The sequence below is a fragment of the Anolis sagrei genome, chromosome 1 (genome assembly GCF_037176765.1).
Source record: "Anolis sagrei isolate rAnoSag1 chromosome 1, rAnoSag1.mat, whole genome shotgun sequence".
Classification (NCBI taxonomy): Eukaryota; Metazoa; Chordata; class Lepidosauria; order Squamata; family Dactyloidae; genus Anolis; species Anolis sagrei.
This window is the reverse complement of record NC_090021.1, coordinates 45,485,686-45,506,358: the sequence shown is the minus strand read 5'-3', so window position 1 is coordinate 45,506,358 and position 20,673 is coordinate 45,485,686. Positions and strand designations below refer to the sequence as shown.

The window sequence follows — 20,673 nt, the reverse complement described above, 5'->3', positions numbered from 1 at the left end:
CTTCTACCACTTGTGTTAATCCGTATAGCCCTACCTTCAAGGACATCTGGTAAAATTTGTAATCAGGAGATGATAGTTCACAGGAAATTCACGCCATTGATGGGCAGCAGGGAATGTCTTCCCTTACATTGTTGAAGTTATTACATAGAGGCATAGGGACAGGCACTTTGTGTACCTCTTTAGTAAGCCATTTTGGTTTGTGGTTTTCCATATTCTTATTACATTTTAGGGAACCACAAAGGTGGGCCAGCAATGGCTCTCATAGATAGAGGTGATCTTCCCTGCAGGTGCAGTTTCAAACCAGGATATGGGATTTTACTGATATCTTTTGACTATATGGGTTTTCTTTGTTGCAAAGTATTTGGTATCTACACTTTATCTCTATGATTGTTCATGCTTTACTTACAGTTTTATCACTGTAGAAAGACCTCTATCCCATGTTCCTCTTCCTATGTGTTGTAGTCCATCCATTTTTCATTTGACCTTTTTGGGGGATGTTGCTCAGCACTTGTTGGTTTCTCTTAGGATTGTGTTTCAAAAATGTTTTCTTTCCTTATTGCTACCATGTGCTAGCAGTCTGCTTTCATCCTGGTTCGAGAGAATACAACCAGCCTTTTCACTACAGGGCCGGGCATATTGTATGCTTGTTTCAATGTTCTTTGGTGTCTAACAAATCTAGACATACCACTATCTCCTCTATGCCGAGAGGCCCCTCGGCTTCTCCTACAGATGAACAGGTGACATTTCAGAGAAAACTTATTTGGTGACCCTGGCCTTCAGCCTTTCTCACAACTTGAATTCAACTTTCTCATAATCACAATTGAATTTTCCCATGTCAGCATACATTACTGTATATCAAATTAACCATCGCTTGGAGGTGAGATGCAGTGCAGTGTCCCACTATGACTTATTGTAATGGGAATTTATTTATCAACTTTCAGTGTGGCCATATAGGTAGAAAAAGCAGAATCCATGAGTCTGAGGTTTAGTGTTACTAGTATTTATCATTCCATGCAAACTAGGCCATACCATTTTTATTAGTGGTTCTCTGATCTAATGACTAGCCACCCTCAGCCCCACCCCCCAAGCAACCATTATATAGAGCTACAATATCATTTCTCTCCCTTAAATTCTCCTTCCTCCCACAGGACCTCTAACCTGTGAAACTTCTCAATTCCTGCATATGTTCTCTTGCTGCATTTGCAGAGGTACCCAACATTTTGTAACATTGTAATTGACATATCAGTGTTCTCTGATGGGATTTCCTCCCTTAAAATAGTTTCTCTGAACAAGAGCATTATAATTGCTAATGCTTTGCAAGAAAGAGAATGAACCAGAAATTCTAAATGCCATTTGCAGCTCCTCCTTTCGTATAGTCAGTTTAAATATGGGTAAAAAACCCACTTGGATGAAAGGGGTTAATAACCAATAATCCATTCAGAGTTTTCAGTAGTCCATGTAACATACTGTATATTTCCATTGCTCATATTTCTTCAAAGGTTTGTTCAATTGTTCTTACTAAAAACAGCAGCAGCATCTTGCCACACCAAAACCCTGCCTGGTTCTTGATTGCATTTCAAATGTTTTTCTCTCTGTCTTTGTCTACAGATCATGACTGTTAGATAGCACCCTACATCACCATGAACATGGCTCCCCGAAAAAGGAATCGCCATGCTTTGGGGTTTCTTTGCTGCTTTGGGGGCAGTGACCTGCCTGAAATCAACCTTAAGGACAACAACCCCCTGCAGTTTTTGGAGTTCTCTGTGCCAATCCCATCACCAGAAGAACTCAATGCCAGGTTTTCTGAGCTTGTGGTAAGTTGTGCTTATAATTTTGCTTTGTGGCAAGAGGTTCTCATAAAGGCTATTCTCTAACTTTATTGTAAACGTTTCCAACATTATGCTAAAACCTTAAATAAACTTAGATCTCTTGGTATCCTGCGGGCCTTCTGTGGGCAAATCCTTGATCCACACATCCACATATCTAAAATAAAACATGAGTTGACAGTCAGGTATCTGCTAGTTTAGTGGTGCCCAATCTTTGATCTTATATATCAGGCATGGACAAACTTTTTTTGGTTTAGGGCCACATTTTGGGCCAGGCCAGAAGTGAGGACAGCTGGGTACACGCAGGTGGAGCAGGCCCAGAAGGGGGAGAGCCCAGGAGAGGGCAGGGCCAGAAGGAGGGAAAGCAGGGCCTGGGTAATCCTATAGTTGTCCTCCTGTCTTAAGGATAGGGCTGTCTCCTCCCTTGATCCTCGGGCTGTCCTCTTGGCATTATACTAGGAGGAGGGCGAGACGCAGTAGCAGAGTGCTCCAGAGGGCTCTCAGCCACCATGTGCCTTCCCTGTCTTTTGGGCACAAATACATGATGGCGTACCATGTCCTTAAGTGGACAGGGAAAATGAGAAGGGCCTGAGGTAAGCACCCAAGGGGCCGCATCCAGCACTTGGGCCTTAGTTTGCCCATGCCTCTTATAGATATATGTAGTCCCAGAAACCCTTACCCAATGACCAGGACTGAATGGCGTGAGTCCCATTGAGCTAGATTCTGTACTTTTGCCACCTGTTGTCCCATGATTCATTTAACATAAAAAAACAAATTAAAAAGTGCACTTGAAGTTTTAAAGAAAAAACATGTTTTTCAGGAGGATTTGCTTTAAAAAAATGTTGCATGTCATTGTGGAAATGGAATAGCATTAAGGATAGAGAAGTATGTGAGGGTGATTTGGGTAGAATCAGAGTTGGAAGTCATCCCCACTCCAATTTAATATTAGTTCGAATATCAAACTGGCACATTCTTAGTCATTTGGATCTGCATGCAACATATTTGTGGAAACACAAACATTTTTGCTCCACTTCTCAGCAATGCTGTACGTGTTTTGTTTATAGTTTTGCTGTGATATTTTCCACATAGCGAGGAAACGTGCGAAACATGCCATGCATGAAGCATCTCCTGGATTCTATAGTAATATAAGCTATGTCCAAATGGAAAAAAGCTGTGGGTGTTTAGGGCAATGGCACTTTGGAATGGAAACTAGGCTTGCAGGCAGCAGGATTTGCCTGCAAGGCCAATTTGGCTTGCCCATGTAGTGGCCTCTTCTTTGTACACGTTAAAAGAAAGCAGGTTGCATTTTGTATTGATTGGCAAGGCTGAGTTTTTAATTGAATTATAAAAGTTCAGTCTGTGAGGGGGCCAGCATAAATCAATGACCTGGAAATGTTTGGGGGAAAAGCTGTGTGTTAAATATTAGCAAGTGTATACTGGAGTTTAGTGTAGTGTGAGCACATATTTACACAATCTTTACATACAGAAGAGCCTTTTGAGATGCAGGCAGAGAATTCCTACTGTGCCAAATATTTTGCTGGACCCCTTGAAGTATGCCCAAAGGCTACATTTGGCCTTTGATATTTGCCATCTGCTTTGTAAAAAGTACAATAAAACGCTGCTGCATTTGACGGCATTTGTATTTACAAAAGCCATGAGCGTATCTTTGTGCTAAGCATTGAAATGTGGGTCACTGCCCCTATCTGTCTTTTTAAAGAAGCAGTGAAAACACATATTTGCTGTATAAGAACCAGCGGTCTGTCTTGCAATCAGCTTTGCAAATCTCAAGTACTCTTGGATGCTTTACCTGTTTTCTTGAGAAGCATCTTGGCTACTCCACTAGTAGGATATTTTAGGGCAGTTGAATATTCTGTGGATTTTATCAATTTAATTATCTCCAAATTTCTGGCATGGAGTTCCAACCACCTCTGTATATGATGGAAGAATTTGTTCTTTTTTATGGACTGGGAAAACAGGCTTTCTTTATCGGATTTTCAGACAGCAACCAGCATGCCTTCTTTGAATTTGGCTTTTAAGGGCTAGAACAGTGGTTCTCAACTTGTGGATCCCCAGATGTTTTGGGCTACAACTCCCAGAAATCCCAGCCAGTTTACCAGTTGTTAGGATTTCTGGGAGTTGAAGGCCAAAACATCTGGGGACCCACAGGTTGAGAAGCACTAGGCTAGAAGCTGACCTCCCCTAGCCAGTCTTCCTAGAAACCAGCATTGTTCATCTGTAAGACAGATGCTTCAAGATTTTGCACAATTGCCCATTTATTTAAACTTATGAGGATTTTAGAATGGGTTTCTTTATTTTCATCACTTACTGCCTTTCCATGGGCAATCTGGAGGTAATACTAATAGTTTATTTATTTGACCAGTCATATGACCATTTCAAAATATAACACAAGTAAAAGACAAGGCAAAAGGGAGAGGGCAGCAGCTGACCTTCTATTTACAGTCAGAATTTTATTTTCCTGGTTCTTCTTTCAGGAAATGTGCTCTTTTCTTGATAACTTTCTGAATAAAAAAGCTTACTCTGATTATGGTGGATCTTTCCTGTCCTTGCAAGAGGAATGTCAGAAGATCATTTCTGTTGGGGGACCTGCAATTGGATAATATTGGATGTAAATATCTGTATCACAGTTCAATATATGCTGGACAGTCAATTAAGAAGTATTCGATATCTTCCACAGTTTGTTCTCCCCATATGCAGAATCTCTCACTTCTTGAGATGTTGCAGTAATGCCCAGTTTGCATCATAATACTGAGTTGTTCAAACCTAGCCCTAGTATGTATTCTTTTTAAGAAGGTAATTTCTTGAGAAGGAGGTAATTTGTTTTATATCTTTGGGAAACTGAACAACCAGATGCCTTCTCTCCACATATGTCTTCTGTGCAGATGTGCTGCTGTCTCTTATTTGTCTTGATTACCCCTCTTACCCCCTGACCATTGCTTTTTTTTCATTTTACCATCCCCTGGGTTTCCCCGTTCTTCTGACTCGCTTGTTGCTGTGTCTATGATTGATGTCACAACATATGTATCACCCTGCATGTATTGATGTAAGATGTATTTCCAACTATAACCATGATAAAATTACTCTCACCTTATCTACCACCTTTTCTTGTCTCTGATATTTCAGATTATGTCTAGTAGAAATACTATTTGCCAGTATATTTCATTAGAGTTTAGGAGTTTATATGTTGCGAAGTGCCTTGCCAGAGATATGACTTTGTTAATTGAGTTACAAAAAATATACCAGTGAGATGAAGAATATTTGCACCATTCTCTTTTTTCCATTTCCCATCTCTGTAACAGTTCTCACCTCCAATATGGGGAAAAGGTGGAGAATGTTTTTCTATTTGTCACATTTTCTTTATTTTGTTTTAGAAATATCTCTTTGCAAAGCTATTGTGTTTTCCTCTTGTTAAGCAAACCGTACATATACAGGAAGTAAAGACCAGATGACTGGTTAATGGCTGAAAAAGATACAAATAAATCCGATTGATGATTCTAATTGTTAAAAGCCCATGAAAGGGAGCAGTATCCATTATAATTTTGCAAATGTTGCCATTGCACAATTGGTCTTGCAAATATGAAAACTCCGTTCAAAAGAAATATCTTGCAATTTCTCAGGCAAAAAGAATAATTATGTAGTTTCTCATTCAGTGTGACAACAAGAGAAGCAAAGATGCACAAATTTACTTCCAATGCTACCTGCCTGTGTGAGTGTTGTTTGTCTGAAATATTAAAAATTAAGTAGGTATTTTTAATTACAAAAATGTGAGTCAAGCACTTAAAGGGTTAAATGGATGCAATGACTCAGAAAAAGCTATAGTTCAATATAAGCAGGTGTGCCTGTTGCTTAGTAATGCCTCAGTCTGAGAGAAGTCTATGTGAGAGAACGCCTCACTGGGAGAATAGGTCTCAGTAGTAGTAGGCTTCACTGTGAGAGAAAGGCCTCAGAGTGTGAGGTAGACATTGTTATGGGAAGGCCTTGTGTGTGAAGCTCCAGTGTGAACATTAAACTTTATTTGTGCCATGGAAACCTTGTTTATTTATTTACTTCATTTATATATCGCTTTTCTCAGCCCTCAGGCGACTCAAAGCGGTTAACAACAGCAAAATTCAATGCAAAACATCATAAAACGATTATGGGACAGTTAAAACAATAGCATCATCAACAATTAAACATCAATATAACAATCATTAGTGTCTCATCAGTAAAATCAGAATCCAATCTCATCATCCGTTAATCCGTGTTCCTATATTAATTACACTGCTTAATCGAATGCTTGTTTGAACAGCCAGGTCTTCACTTTCCTCCGAAACGCCAATAGGGAGGGGGCCGATCTGATATCTATAGGAAGGGCATTCCACAGCCAAGGGGCCACCATTGAGAAGGTCCTGTCTCTCATTCCCGCCAGGCGCGCCTGTGATGCAGGCAGGACTGAGAGCAGGGCCTCCCCAGATGATCTTAATGTCCTAGTTGGTTTGTAAATAGTGCAACCATATTAATTTACTACAAAGAAAAGCGTCATATGGAAGACACTTATTAACAAAATTCCCATCTTATTTATAATAAGTGGGCTTACTAACAAAAGACCCAGAATGTGCTGGGTCATTCTGCTGATGATAAGTTACTCTGCTGTACATTTATGAGGAGCTCTTTTGTTTTCACCTGCAAGTCTTGAACCCTCCTTAGGAAAGAGCAAAAAAATATAGTCATGTGAACTTCTTAATCGCTTTACAAGTTATTCAGACTCTACCTTGTCCCACAGAGGCTCTGAAATGAAAGTGAGCTCCTTCTTATCTATCTCCCAGTGCCTAGGAAAGGAAGGTGGAAGGCCTCCCCATATTTTTGAGGATGTTGGTATTGTAGATCTGCATCCCATCAGTGGGGAACCTGGCTGAAGGCCATCGTTCCAGTCTGCCTTGGCTACCTCCCCATTTCTCTCTTCCCATTTGGCACCATGCACACTGCTTGTAATGAAGTGCTGCTGCAGTTGGTGGTCTGTGCAGCATGTGCCAAGCTGGTTGTGTGCCTGTTGGCACTGTGGGCTGTTGTAGCAGCATATGTTTTTCTTTGCACAGATTTATCGACTGAACAGGAAACTGAGGAGATTCTGGAAGAACTCTCAATGTCAGTCACAAAACAGTGATAGAGTTGCTCCCCAATTCCTCAGCTCCTTTCCCTAAACGTTTAAGGTACTATAAGAGGCCATAATTAGAGTTCTCACGTTGTTTTCCCTGGCTTGCTGAAATACATATGTTTGTGGCAATAACTTGCTTTTTATATGCTTTGATACTGCAAGATTTACAACCTTCTATTCCCAGGAATAGAAGTGTGAAAGCCACGTGCAGATCCACAGATTTGAGCTGTTAAAATAACAACTCTTGTCAACTAGTAGCCAGTCCAGAAATGTAGGAGAACAGCACTGTTGAGAAAGTGGCTGGCAGAAGAGTAGACTTTTTAAAGACTTAGAATTAGCCAAGGTGGGATTAGATTGTGTGGCAGTCTGGCATTCCAAATCTTTTGTATTCATAGATTAAAACTAGTTTATTAATTTACAGTCAGGAAACGTTTTAAAAATACTAATCGATGGTGTGGCACAAGCACAGGACTTGTCCATCATAAATTGTAGTTGTGGAGCAACAGAATAATGAGGAAGTAATGTACTTTTTACAGAATAGCCATATGAGTGGCTATTATAAGAAAAGACTGCATTTTCCTCAGAATGTTTAAGATGTAATATCTGAATTGACCACATGAGAGAACTGGACAGCAGTTTCTTGTATTTTCTCCATAAGAGTAAAAGGAGGGTAACTTTTGACTAAAGAATATTTTGACTAAAGAATAGTTTTAGTTTATTGTATTGCATTCTATTGTATTCTATTGCACTGTATTAATTGTTTGTTTTTAACTATTGTGTTATTGCTATTGCATTTTATTGTAACTGTTGGCATCAAATTGTGCCAAATTGTAAGCCGCCCTGAGTGCCCCCTACGGAGTGAGAAGAGCAGGGTAGAAATGACCGAAATAAATAAAATATCTTAATGAGTCACCATTCTGAATTGCAATAACAGTAACATGTAAATTACCTATTATGTGATGATCCGTGTAATGAGTAATTTCACTAGTTGAATAAAAAAAATCACATTCTACACTACAATAACTTGTATCCCAATTTTTCATGGGCTATAAACACCTATCCTTCCTCTTCCATTCTTCTCCAGTCTACTTTTTTAGACAGAAAATTGTTGTTGTTCATTCGTTCAGTCGTCTCCGACTCTTCGTGACCTCATGGACCAGCCCACGCCAGAGCTCCCTGTCGGCCGTCACCACCCCCAGACAGAAAATTAACTGAGATTAATATATTGACTTATGGTCAGCTTGTGCTGTTCTAAGATCCCTAGATGGATTTCTGAAGTGGTACTGTAAAGCCAGATGTCATCTGTCATATCTATGCTTTTCATTTTTTTCTGCCTAAGTGTAATGCTACATTTTTTTCCCCTCCTAAAATTTGATTTGTCAGCTTTGGTGCATCTCTCATCTGTTAAGATCATTTTGAATTATGATTCTATCCTTTGGAGCAGTGGTTCTCAATGTGTGCTCTGTGGAGACCTTTGGGTTCTGTGAAGCATATGGTTCCCTCCTCTTCCCTCCCCCCAAGCTTTTCTTCCTCTTTCCTGCTTCTCCCCCATCTCCTCCACCACCAAAAGTCTTTTCTCCTGTCTCCTTTGTCACTAAAAGCTTTTTTTCCCTTGGTCCCCTCACCACCAAAAGCATTTTCCTTGTCTCCCTCATCCTTTCCCCCTTGCTTTGCTTTCTTCCAAAACCCTATTGTTCTCCCACTTCTCAGGAGGTGCTTTGATTATGCTTTTCATGCATAGCAGAAGGGGTCGGACTGGATGGTCCCTAGGATCCTCCACTGAAATACTGTTAGGTTTATTATTGATATTCCTGATATTACCCATGTTCCCCTAAATATATTTTCCCTGATAATTTTCCTGGACACGCCTGTTTAAGTTCCAAGCTGACCCATCTGTAATGGTAATTATCCCCCTTGATACTTTTTCCCTATAGGGGTGCCTCACTCCCACCCCCACCCAGTAGGCTGTTCACAATCTATAGCGGGCATTTTATAATAACCTAGGGCAGGGAAAATATGGGAGTTGCAGTCTATAAGACATGAGTCCATAGATGGTCCAGTGAAGATAATTTGGAATATCGCAGAGGGAAAGCAGAGTAGTCTCCCTTTCTTTTTGTAGGATTAAATTAGTTTTCCATTATATCTGTGTTTCTTCAGCTTCTCAGTCTCTGCCAAACATGATGGGCTGTTATTTCTTTCCAACAGCTGTAGCTTATTGTAAGGTGGTGTTTTGTAGATACTGTTACTTTTTCTAGTTCTTAACTTAGTCACAGTGCACATTAATTTTAATTGCTTTGCCTGAGAATATTATTTGATATATACAAGGCCTTCTATCAAAATCGAACTCCAATTCAGGTTGATAGTTTTGGCATCATTAAAACATTGCTTGTTTGGTCATAAGTTTTGTATTAACTGTATAACTGAGGTATTTTTGAGCAATTCTCATAGTATTCCAGAAACCAGTGATTTTTCCACACACAAGATTCATTAGATATTATTTTAGTTAGAAATGATAATGTACTCATTTGACTGGTTGATGGGAGAGGGGAAAGTCGTGGGGGAATAGCATTTCTGTTAACTTCATTGAATCAATCACCCTTGTTTGCAGCTGAACAATGAACTGACTTCCTCTAATTGTTCAGCAAATTGCAGTGTGAAAGAGTACACATCTGGCAAAAAGCCAGTGGTTTGTTACCTAAAGCAGAATTCCGTAATTGAAGAGTGTGAGTTACTGTCCTGCCCATTGGATTGCTTCTCTGTCATTTTACTAATTACAACAGATCTTGAGATTTCCATAATTCAAATATCTTAATTTGGAAGTTACAGTCATGGAGCCCTCCAGATGTTGGTTAACTACAAGTCTCAGCAGCCATATATAGCTTAGAGAATGTTGAGAAGTACTGAGAGGTGCAGTCACAATAGTTTCTGTAAGGCCTTCTTATTCCCACCATTGTCCTAATGCAAAACTGAATCAGGGTGGGATTTTTGCGATAGTTGGTAGCATCACAGACTCTGCATTTCCACTGTAGAATTAATGCAGTTTGATGCACTTTAACTGCCATGGCTCAATGTTATGGAATTCTGGGATTTGTAGTTTGCTGAGGCATCAGCACCCTTTGGTAGAGATGGTTGAAGACCTTGTAAAATGACAGCTCCTATGATGCCATAGCATTGAGCCCTGGAAGTTAAAATAGTGTCAAACTGCAATAATTTTACAGTGTAGATGACACTGACTGTGTTATACTGGACTGACTAGAGTGCCTATTGTTCTGATTACCTACTTGGGGACCTCTGGTCCTTGAGCAAGTTTTCCTGCTTCTTGGCAAGGGGTTGGACTGGATGGCCCATGAGGTCTCTTCCAACTTTATGATTCCATGAAGGGTCAAAGACCTGTAGACTGTGAAAGGCAGTGAAGAATGGGTTAAAACCACAATCAGAGGCAGAGTTTTGAGGGAGTGCTATATCTGTCCTTAATTAGGGTCATTTAAACTGGGATCTGATGCTATACTTCCAAGCACCTGTGGTTTCAACCATTGTTTCAAGACTATGAAGGTTTTGAGTTTGAATTTGGAAGATGCCTTTTAAATTGGAACCAGGTTTTATAGTGGTCAGCTTTTTGTAGCTACTATAAAAGCTGATTAAATCATTAAACAGTAGACTGTTTCATAATCAAGCTATCCATTCTTTTTGTGGTTCATCACTGGTTTGGCAGGCTCTTGTATAGGTGGAGGAATCAGCCATGTGTCTGGATTATTATTCTCACAAGCTGAAAGAGAAACAAGGGCAAGTGCCATCAACTTAACAAATTCAGTAGTGGACAATCAGCTGGTTATCATTACCCAACTAATCATGTTTATGCAGAAATAAATCATACTGATTCACTTTATTTCTAACCACCTTTCTCCTAAACATGGCTTACCGGTTCAAACAAATACAATAATTTAAAACATACAAAAGATCAGCGAAAGTATATTCCACTAAGGACCGTTGCTCTTTAATATTTCAGAAAGGCTACAAGAAGCTCAAGCATATTTGGAATTTTAACAATATTACTGATATTTCAAGACAGTTACATGGAAATATTGTGGAGATCTTTGAACAGACAACTATCATCTGGTGACAGGACATCAGCTTGGCAAATCTGGTCGTGCTGCGTTGCAACAGGGATGCCACGTGGGGATTGGCCCTCTTAATTCACTTTCAATAATTCTCATTAGCAGGGCTCTTGTCATCCCTTCGGCGCTTTTACATAACATCGTTAGAGAGAATTAAAGGTTAGCCAAGGCACTGCCTTGCAGCCAGAGTTTTGCTCAGCAAAGTCATTTGGATGAATAGGATGCATAGAAGGGGGACAGAGCTGCTGAGGAAGTGAGAGGGTGACACCAACGCCCTTCCCTGGAAATGCAGCTTGCTTATGGCACAGGGCCCTCACCCGGGTGCAGTAATTGTCTTCCCTCCCTGAGCCTTTCCTGGCACAGGTCCAGTGGCATAATGCTGGCCGATGTTTGTTTTGAGCAGGAAGTGATCAGAGAGGTGTGTGCCTGCCTATGTTCTTGGGCTGGAACCAGAGCACAAATGACTGGAGAGTTTTTTTTCCTGATTTCATTAGCATTAGAAAGCCAAACAGAAATGACCATTGAAGAGGAAAAGGGTCTGGGTGGGGAGACCGGAAAAGTAGCAGCTATTTCCTAATAACCTTTCCCACACCTAATTTCCCTGATAGGGGCTCATTGAAAACAAAGACAGAGGAGAGGGTGAAGCAAAACAAGATGAGGAGAAGGGAGAAATGGGGAAATAAGAACATTGAGAGGGGATTTCTGCTGAAACAGCATATTTTGTTGTGTTATATTATTTTCCAGAGGCTCTTGTGTCAGACAACCTAAACCATGTTCCTTGCTGTGCAAACCCAGTAGCATATTCAGCTCCACTGAGTTGACAGTCACCATTAAAAATGCAAGAGACATTCGTTTGTTGTGTGAAACCTTGAAAAAGTCCTTCTGACTTTTGGGGCCTGTTGAGCAAATTTGAACCTTCCACTACATGGAAGCATTTCAGGTCCATTACAGCCAGGGGTCTTGCTTCTTTATCTCTGAATAAAGAATTCACATCTGTTCCAAAGCTTTGACTGTGGGAGTTGCTGAGACATTTTGGAAGCTTGAAGTTTTCTGAATTTAGAACTGTTTGGGGTATTTCTGGGGGTGGACACATATGCCACGAGACTTGGTTCTCTGTTTGGAGGTTTTCTGCTACATCCCTTCAAATTGCTTGGCTTGTATATTCAATTTCAATTTATCGGAAAGGATTACATTTTTCCCAACTGTATCTTCACTCAACAAAAATAATTCTTGCATGGTAGTGGTAGCGCTAATATTGTTTTCACATTCCTTAAAAAAACAACCTAAAAACCTCCCAAAGTGTATGAAACACTTTGCAATATAGAAAATAAAAGAAGAAAAACCAAGTGCAACTCTAATACTTCATTATAAAATAGCTGCTTCTTAAAGCTATGTTGCCTTCTAGGCTTTTTAAGGGCCATGTTCCTTGCAAAGTCGTTTAAATTAAAGGATTAATTAAATACAAAACAACAATGGGTAGACAGAAACAAAAATGACAAACACAGTTGTTGCCCTACTTTTGTGACAATGGATTCCTACAACACCTGGAAGGTAAAGGGACAATTGATAACTTATCTTTAAAATTTGGGGATCATAGAAGAATTTCACTTTCAGTGCAAGGGTAGTGGTAGTTCAGTTCAGAGCAGGGGTTCTCAAACTGGGCTCCGTGGAGCCCTTGGGGTTCCACTGGTGATAGTGAGGGTGCCATGCCGCGTCCTGCTTCCTCCTCTCTCCCCCTCCTGAGAAATGCAGGGAAAATAAAGTTTTGAGCTTCTGGAAACAGCAGCAACAGCATCCTCTCAGGGCATATACCCCTTCTCCTCTGCCTCCCTTGCTGCCCAGACTCTTTTCCTTGCCACCCGGCCTTCCCCTCCCGCTTTCTTTGCTTCTGAAACTTTATTTCCCTCTCACTGTTCAGGGGGTGCTTTGATTGTGTTTTTACTTCATGGCAGAAGGGGGTTGGACTGGATGGGCCCTGGAATCTTCCACTGAAATACTGTTAAGTTTATGTTAACTAAAAATGTTCTTCATTTTAAATACTGTATTGTTCTTTCTTTTCTTTTTTTGGACTTTGTGAATTAGTTCACACACACACACTCTCCATCCATCTGCCACTGGCTTGGCTCATGCCTGATATATATGCATAATATAATATAGTATAAAAGCATTTATTGGGCCTCCACAATAAATCTTTGCTTCAAAAAGGACTCCATAGCTTTGAGAGCCCTTGATTTAGAAGATAGTTAGCTCTCCACATTTGTTGATGTTATTTTTGTGGGTTTTATTATTATTATTATTATTATTATTATTATTATTATTATTAACTTTATTTGTACCCCGCTAGCATCTCCCGCAGGACTCGATGCAGCTTACACAGGCCAGAGCCTCAAAACACAATACAATAAAACATAACACAATAATAAACAAAGCAAATCAAAACAATCAAGCAAATAACAACAATAACTACCTCAGGACACAATTAAAACTGGTTCGGCCGGCGCAATGGGGTACAGAGATTAAAATGCTGAGATGGCAGGAGGAACATGGATTAAAAGGTGCGGTGTGCAGTAACATCGGTTGTGCTAAGGTGCTTCTAGGACTTGGGAAGGGGGAAATTCCTAATCTGGGAAGGCACATCGGAACAGCCAGGTTTTTAGGTTCCTTCTGAAAACTGCTAAAGTAGGGGCCTGTCGGAGATCTTTTGGGAGGGCATTCCAAAGTTGGGGGGTCGCCACAGAGAAGGCCCTGTCCCGTGTTCCCACCAAACGCGCTTGCGTCGTGGGTGGGATCACGAGCAGGGCCTCCCCAGATGATCGGAGTGAGCGTGTGGGTTCGTAGATGGAGATGCGGTCACGCAGGTAGGGTGGTCCCAAACCGTTCAGGGCTTTGTAGGTGAGCACCTGCACCTTGAATTGGGCTCGGAAAATAAATGGCAGCCAGTGGAGCTCCTTAAACAGAGGGGTAGACCTCTCTTGATAATGGGCCCCGGTTAACATCCTGGCTGCTGCCCGCTGGACCAATTGAAGTTTCCGAGCCGTCTTCAAGGGCAGCTCCACGTAGAGCGCATTGCAGTAATCCATTCTAGAGGTGACCAAGGCGTGGACCACCCCGGCCAGATCTGCCTTCACGAGGTATGGTCGCAGCTGGCGCACAAGTCTCAGTTGTCCAGAGGCCCTCCCAGATACCGCCGACACCTGAGCCTCAAGTGTAAGCGAAGAATCCAAGAGGACACCCAAACTGCGGACCTGTGGCTTCAGGGGGAGTGTAACCCCGTCCAACACAGGTTGCCACCCTATACCCCGATCCAGTTTACGATCGACCAGGAGGACCTCTGTCTTGTCGGGATTGATCTTCAGCTTGTTCTTCCTCATCCAGATCGACACAGCGGCCAGGCACTCGTCCAGCACCCGAGAAGCCTCCTTGGAATTAGGTGGAAAGGAGTAGTAGAGTTGTGTGTCATCCGCATAAAAATGGCATAAAGATGTGATTAAAATGTTCTCTGTAGGAATCCATGGGTTCTCCAGTATGACTCTATAGTCACTTTCTGCCAGAAGTAGATCATTGAGGTGTGCTGAAGGACATAGAATCATTGGCCCTCCAGTATGATTCTGAAGTCAACTTTCAAGTTGAGGTCATGCTGGAGAACCTAGTTATTTCTAGGGAGGTGTTCTTAGATGAAAGTACATCCATTTTTTTATTCAAGGTTTTCACTTGTGTGGGCTCCTAACCTTGGCAAGTGTGGAGAACTGACTGCACATTGAGTAAACATTCCCCATAGTACTGAAGGGAATTGATCCTGACACCTAATAACTGTCAGGTTTAAAATAATTCCAAATGTTTTGTTTGGAGTGTGTTCTTCACCTACCTATTATTGGGCAAAATGTGTGACCTGAGTTCACAGTAACTAACTTATGCCAAAGAGGTTGCATTTCTTGTCACAAAATGAATTCTTCAGTGCATTTGTTGCAGCTGGGCCATTTTTAAAAATGTTCCTGTTTCTAATACAAGAATGCATCTGCCACTGCCAGGCAATATAAATAGTTTGTTTCCAATGTGGTCTTACTCAATTCACATGTTAACACCATAACAGTTATGCTGTATTGGTTCCTATTTTGGAAAAGAACACAGCGCAAGGCTGATAATCTATTTCTTTATATCCCTTTGTTTCTATTATTTCTCCAAGGCCAAAAAAGACAGAGCTTGGTTTAGTCTACATTCATTAACCCCAAGACTGTGATAAATTACAAACTGAGAAGCTTGCTCAAGACCAGCCTTTGGGGATCCTGCTGGCAGTCTGGTAGAAAGCTGTGGGAGAGGCTTATCCCAAAAATGTTGAACAATCAAAAACAGTCTCTATGGCCAGCAGTATGCTGGCTCACTTGGCAGTTTCTTAATGTTTTATTTTCTTCGTAGACATTATGTTTAAGAGGGTATTTTTTTTAAAAAAAATAAAGTTTCTATTCTTGATATTGCCGTCCATATGCAATTGGATAATCACATCCAGGGAGGTGAGTCAGAGAAGTGCTAGGAAAGAAGAATTTCTGGAGTACCCAATTGTATTAGTTTACTCTGAAGTTGGAAGCAATCTGATAGATCAGAGGGTTAAGCTTCTGTTATATGGAATGCTACCTTTTGCTTTGTGGTTCGTTCCTGTAAGTTTTTTTTAAATTTTCAATGTCTTTCATATTCTTCCAGAAACAGTGTGGTTCTCCATTTCCATTTTTGCAAAGAAATATGCTTGGCCATGAAGGTTGTTTATAAACTTCTAATCCGTGTTCTCTCTTTCATTCTGATGGCAGATAATAATACGTAATACTTGGAAAAATGAAATGCTAGTACAGATGCATCTCATTTCTTCTTGCCAGAAAGAAAGGCTGTCTGTATAGAATCATATCTTATAGCTTTGTCTTCAAAATTTCATTTCAACTAGAAATGTAAAATCCTGAATTCCACAGTTGGGGACTGGATCTACACTGCCCTATATCCCAGGATCAGATCTCAGTATCTGCTTTGAACTGGATTATTCGAGTCCACACTGCCATATAAGCCAGTTTAAGAAGCTAATCTGGGTTTTCTATGGCAGTGTAGAAGGAGCCAGAGAGGGACACTTAGTACATCTAGTACAACCTCTTGCTTTGGAGAAATATAGACCTGTAGCATTCCTGAAAGATGCCAGCCCAACCTCTGTTTAAAAACCACCAAGGAAAGAGAGTCCATTATCTTCCAAGGCAGTCTATTCCACTGTTTTAGACTCTTTAGTATAAATTATTATTTCCAGTGTTTAGGTGGAATTTCCCCCCCCCCCCCTAATTTGAATGCATTGGTTTATGTTCTAGTCTCTGGAGCAGCAGAAAACAGTCTTGCTTCATGTTCTATATGGCATCTCTTCAGATAATTAAAGATAGTTATCATGTTATCTTTGTCTTTTTCCCTTGAGCTAAAGCTGGTGCCAATCATTTAGCCTAAATACTAGAGGAAGTTTGCTTTGAGAGCAATGTGTTGTTAAAATGTGGAATGGGTTGTGTATGTAAAAGTCAGTGTGTGTCCCCTTTAAAATAGATGGTAAGGGGCCGTGCTGTTGCTTTCCATACCATTCTATCCCATTGCTTCTTGACCCTTTGCTATGCATTGTGTAAATGGATTCCAAAAATAGGGTACTTGGGAAGAGATCCCTGAATTTCCTCTGCTTCACTCTTATGAGGAAGGTTGTAATGCTCATTTCATTATATTGTGTACAAAGGAGCGGTGTCTACATAATGGATAGATCAACATTTGTTTGCAGTGAAGGTGGAGTGGAGACCATTGTATAAATAAGGGCAGAGGGGAAGCTTTCCGTAAAGGTTCTTTACTCTTGTCATGCTTGACTGAAATATCAAATTACTGGTCCTGCTCCTTGCTATTGGTTATGCTCACCATTTCTGCATGTTCATATTTTATGTAAAATCTCCTCTTCATGTGGCTGCTTCTATGAAGGAAAAAACATTTATCTGAGAAGGGATTGAGAGAAAGTGTCAGCTCCAGGTGTTGGCAGGGGTGGAATTCACTGTAGTCATGGCTGACTTAACGTAGCTGCAGTGTGCATGTGTGATCAAATGTATGACAATTATTCAGAAACAGAATTTTACTATCACACTTTATACTTTGTCTTTACACACAGAAGGACGATATTTGTGATGTTGCATTCATGCAAGCAGATCAGCAGTGCACTTTATCATACTTTACTACTCAGTCACAATGATCCTTCAAATTATCTCCTAGTTTTATTTCTTGTAGGTTTAATTATGATTCAGATTTTCCCTACCCAGGAAGCAATGTGAGCATCCCAATGTGCTCTGATATTCTCTTGTTCTGTCTGTCACCATGGGTTGACTTGCATGATATACCTAGATTAGTCCTATTCCATATGGCATTTAATGTTTGAAAATGCTCTGTTCTTACTATTTTTTAAAACTGAATTTTAAGATACGAGGGGCATTTATTAAAGATTTCCCTTGACCGACTTCTATTTATCACAGCACGCCGAAACGGCACATTTGTAATTATATAAGTCTCTATAGGTTAAGTGCCAATTTAAAGCTCAGAACTGATAACACTCTTGATTTTACATGTGCGGAAGTGGTGTGTGGGTTGATAATGGACCCAGTGGAATACAGAGCAGTCATCAAGTTCCTTTACTTGAAAGGCTGCACACCAAAGGGGACGATCGATGACATGAAAGAGGTTGATGGCGATGCTTCCCCATCATACGATGTAATCAAGAACTGACATTGTTAATTCAAATGTGGTCAGACTTCAGTGAAAACAGCTCCAATTCCAGGGCAACCCAACTCTGCTATTGATGAACACACCATCCAGCAAGTGGAGGTTGCCATTTTGGAAAAGTGCCTCATAACCATTTGTCACCTAACCTAAAATGTCAAGATTAATGTGGGGTCTGTGAAAAAAAAATCATCAAAGACCATCTTCACATGCATAAGGTATCCACACACTGGGTCCCCCAGCTCCTCACACCTTTCCAGAAGCAGGAACGAGTCAAATGCTCTCAGGTTCTATTGACGATGTGCCATGGAAACCAGGAGAACTTTTTCAACAGACTGATGACACAGGATAAAAGCTGGGTTCATCACTATGATCGTAAGTCCAGTCGATACAGTGAAAACATCATGGCTCACCACCTCAAAGAAAGCATGTGCCCAACTCTCGGCAGGCAAGGTCATTTTGGGACCAGCACGGAGTAGTAATGATGGATTTCCTATCAAAGGTACCATGATCACTGAATAATACTATACTTCACTGCTGTGGAAATTGTGGGAGACCATCAAAATCAAGAGATGTGGCATGCTTACCAACGGTGTCCAACTTCTGCAAGACAGTGCACCAGTTTACAACTCACATGTTGCCCAAATGGAAGCATGCTCCTGTGCCTTTGATATTCTATTGCATCCTCCTTATTCAGTTGACCTCGCACCATAGGACTTCCATCTCATTCCAAAAATAAAGTTATTTTTGAAAGGAAAGCATTTCCAAAGTCACAGCGTGGCTTTTGGAGCAACCTGCTGACTTCTACAAGCAAGGTGTTTACAGCTGCTTAAAATATGGGAGAAGTGTGTGTCCCTAGGTGGCACCTATGTAGAGGAGAACTAATAACTGTACCAAGTTTCATTGTTCTCGGTCCACAGGAAGTCAGTCAGGGGAAATCTTTAATGAACGCCCCTCATATCACTGTCGACTTTTGCTGCTTATACATTTTGTGTGTATTTTCTCACAATAGTTGAATATTACATGATGAATATTCTCAGAGCGAAACAAATGTAACAAAATAGATTACTCATTCTGTCTGGAACTAAATAATATTTTCTTGGATAATTTTCAATATAGACTAAATGGCAACAACATTTTTCAGTGGACCTTTTAAAAAACAAAACCAGACAGTGCTGCAAGCTGGAACGGGTTGAGTTTGAGACAAGCTATAAAAGTGAGTATGTTGGTGTGGAAACTCCTGGGTAAAGAACCACCTAGGCTCTCAAAAATGACCCTGCAATTATAAAAACCATTCATTAAAAGTAGAATAACTAGTCCTGTAAGTAGCTTCTTATAGCAAGTCTTCTGTCAAAATCACCTATAAATAGGAAAACCTAGACGCAAGCCGGAACACTCTACTGACATAAACACAACATGGGTTAGTGAGTTACTATTCTTAAAGTGAAATGAAAAACATACATAACACAAACTCTTTCCCAGAGCTCCCACTCCTCAAGAGTTTGAAAAAAACCCTATGGTTGGGGAGGGAAGAATCACAAAAATGTGGCTAAAATTAGAATATTGGGTGTGTTAGGATTCTGAGAATCATGCTTGCAAGCAGCAGAAGGTAAAAATATATGCAGCAGAAGTTCATGCTTGAGTTTATTTCTGAAGCAAAATACAATCAACTCTCTATATTTGCTCGTGTAACTTTTAGCAGATTTGATTATTTACGGTTTGAATAATTTATTCTCTCTAGGAATCTGTAGTTCCTTTGGTGTTCTTTTGTGATCATTGGCCAGAATTTGACCATAGAGTCACATTTGGAGACATCAAGATTCCTAGAGATAACCTCTAGGTATTTGTAGGTTCTCAAGCACAATTCCTTGGCCAACTTCTCAGGGAAGCTCAGCATAGAGTTGCATTGAAGAACCTAGAGATTGCTAGCGAAGTATCCTCTTGTGTCACCATCCCACTGTTTTTCAGTTTTCACAAGGGTCCTGCATTCCTAGCCCCTGCAAAAGGGAAAGGTCTGAGAATGTTTCAATTGGCCACCTACCTCAAACAGGCAAGAGTTTTTTCTCCCACCCTAGACACTCCACAAACCCCGTTTTCCTAGTTTCCAGCAGATCTCAACACCTCTGAGGATACTTGACATAAATGCAGGTGAAACATCAGGAGTGAATGCTTGTGGAACATGGCCATACAGCCTGAAAAACTCCAACCCAGTGATTCCAGCGATGAAAACCTTCGACAATACTTTAGAGATTATTTGTACCCTAACTCTGCACAGTGGTGCAGTGGGTTAAACTGCTAAACTGCAGAACTTACTAACTGGAAGGTTGGCAGTTCAAATCCACGGGACAGGGTGAGCTCGCATTGTTAGCCCCAGCTTCTGCCAATCTAGCAGTTTGAAAATATGCAAATGTGAGTAGATCAATAGGTACCACTTCGGCAGAAAGGTCTCAGTGCTCCATGCAGTCATGCCAGCCACATGATCTAGGAGGCATCTACGGACAACACCGGCTCTTTGGCTTAGAAATGGAGGTGTGCACCACCCCCTAGAATTGGACACAACTAGACTTAACTTCAAGGGAAAACCTTTACCTTTAATTCTGATCATGTCCATAGAGAAGAGATCTGTGAAGGGAATGTGTGGGTAAAACCACAGGACCCTTTGAAAGTAAAAAAAAACCTGCAAATGACCCCCATTTAAAATAAGAGAACACTTCTGTAGGAATCTCTAGATCCTCCAGCGAATGGTCAACATCAGTCTGACTGGAGGACCTACAGAGCCTAGAAATTACATTTCAGTGAAATCTGCAAATGATCAAATTTG

The 20,673-nt window shown here is 40.7% G+C and overlaps 1 protein-coding gene across 5 annotated transcripts in view; it reads left to right on the top strand.

Annotated features, from left to right (window-relative positions):
• The window catches only part of DAAM2 (dishevelled associated activator of morphogenesis 2), a 246,966-nt gene that overhangs the window by 106,968 nt on the left and 119,325 nt on the right, over positions 1–20,673 (top strand). For all 5 annotated transcript variants that reach the window (XM_060754094.2, XM_067464194.1, XM_060754095.2 and 2 more), the window contains one exon: positions 1,609–1,814. In XM_060754094.2, coding sequence (XP_060610077.2) covers positions 1,641–1,814 — 174 coding nt within the window. In that variant the 5' untranslated portion in view covers positions 1,609–1,640. The remainder of the gene's footprint in view (positions 1–1,608; positions 1,815–20,673) is intronic.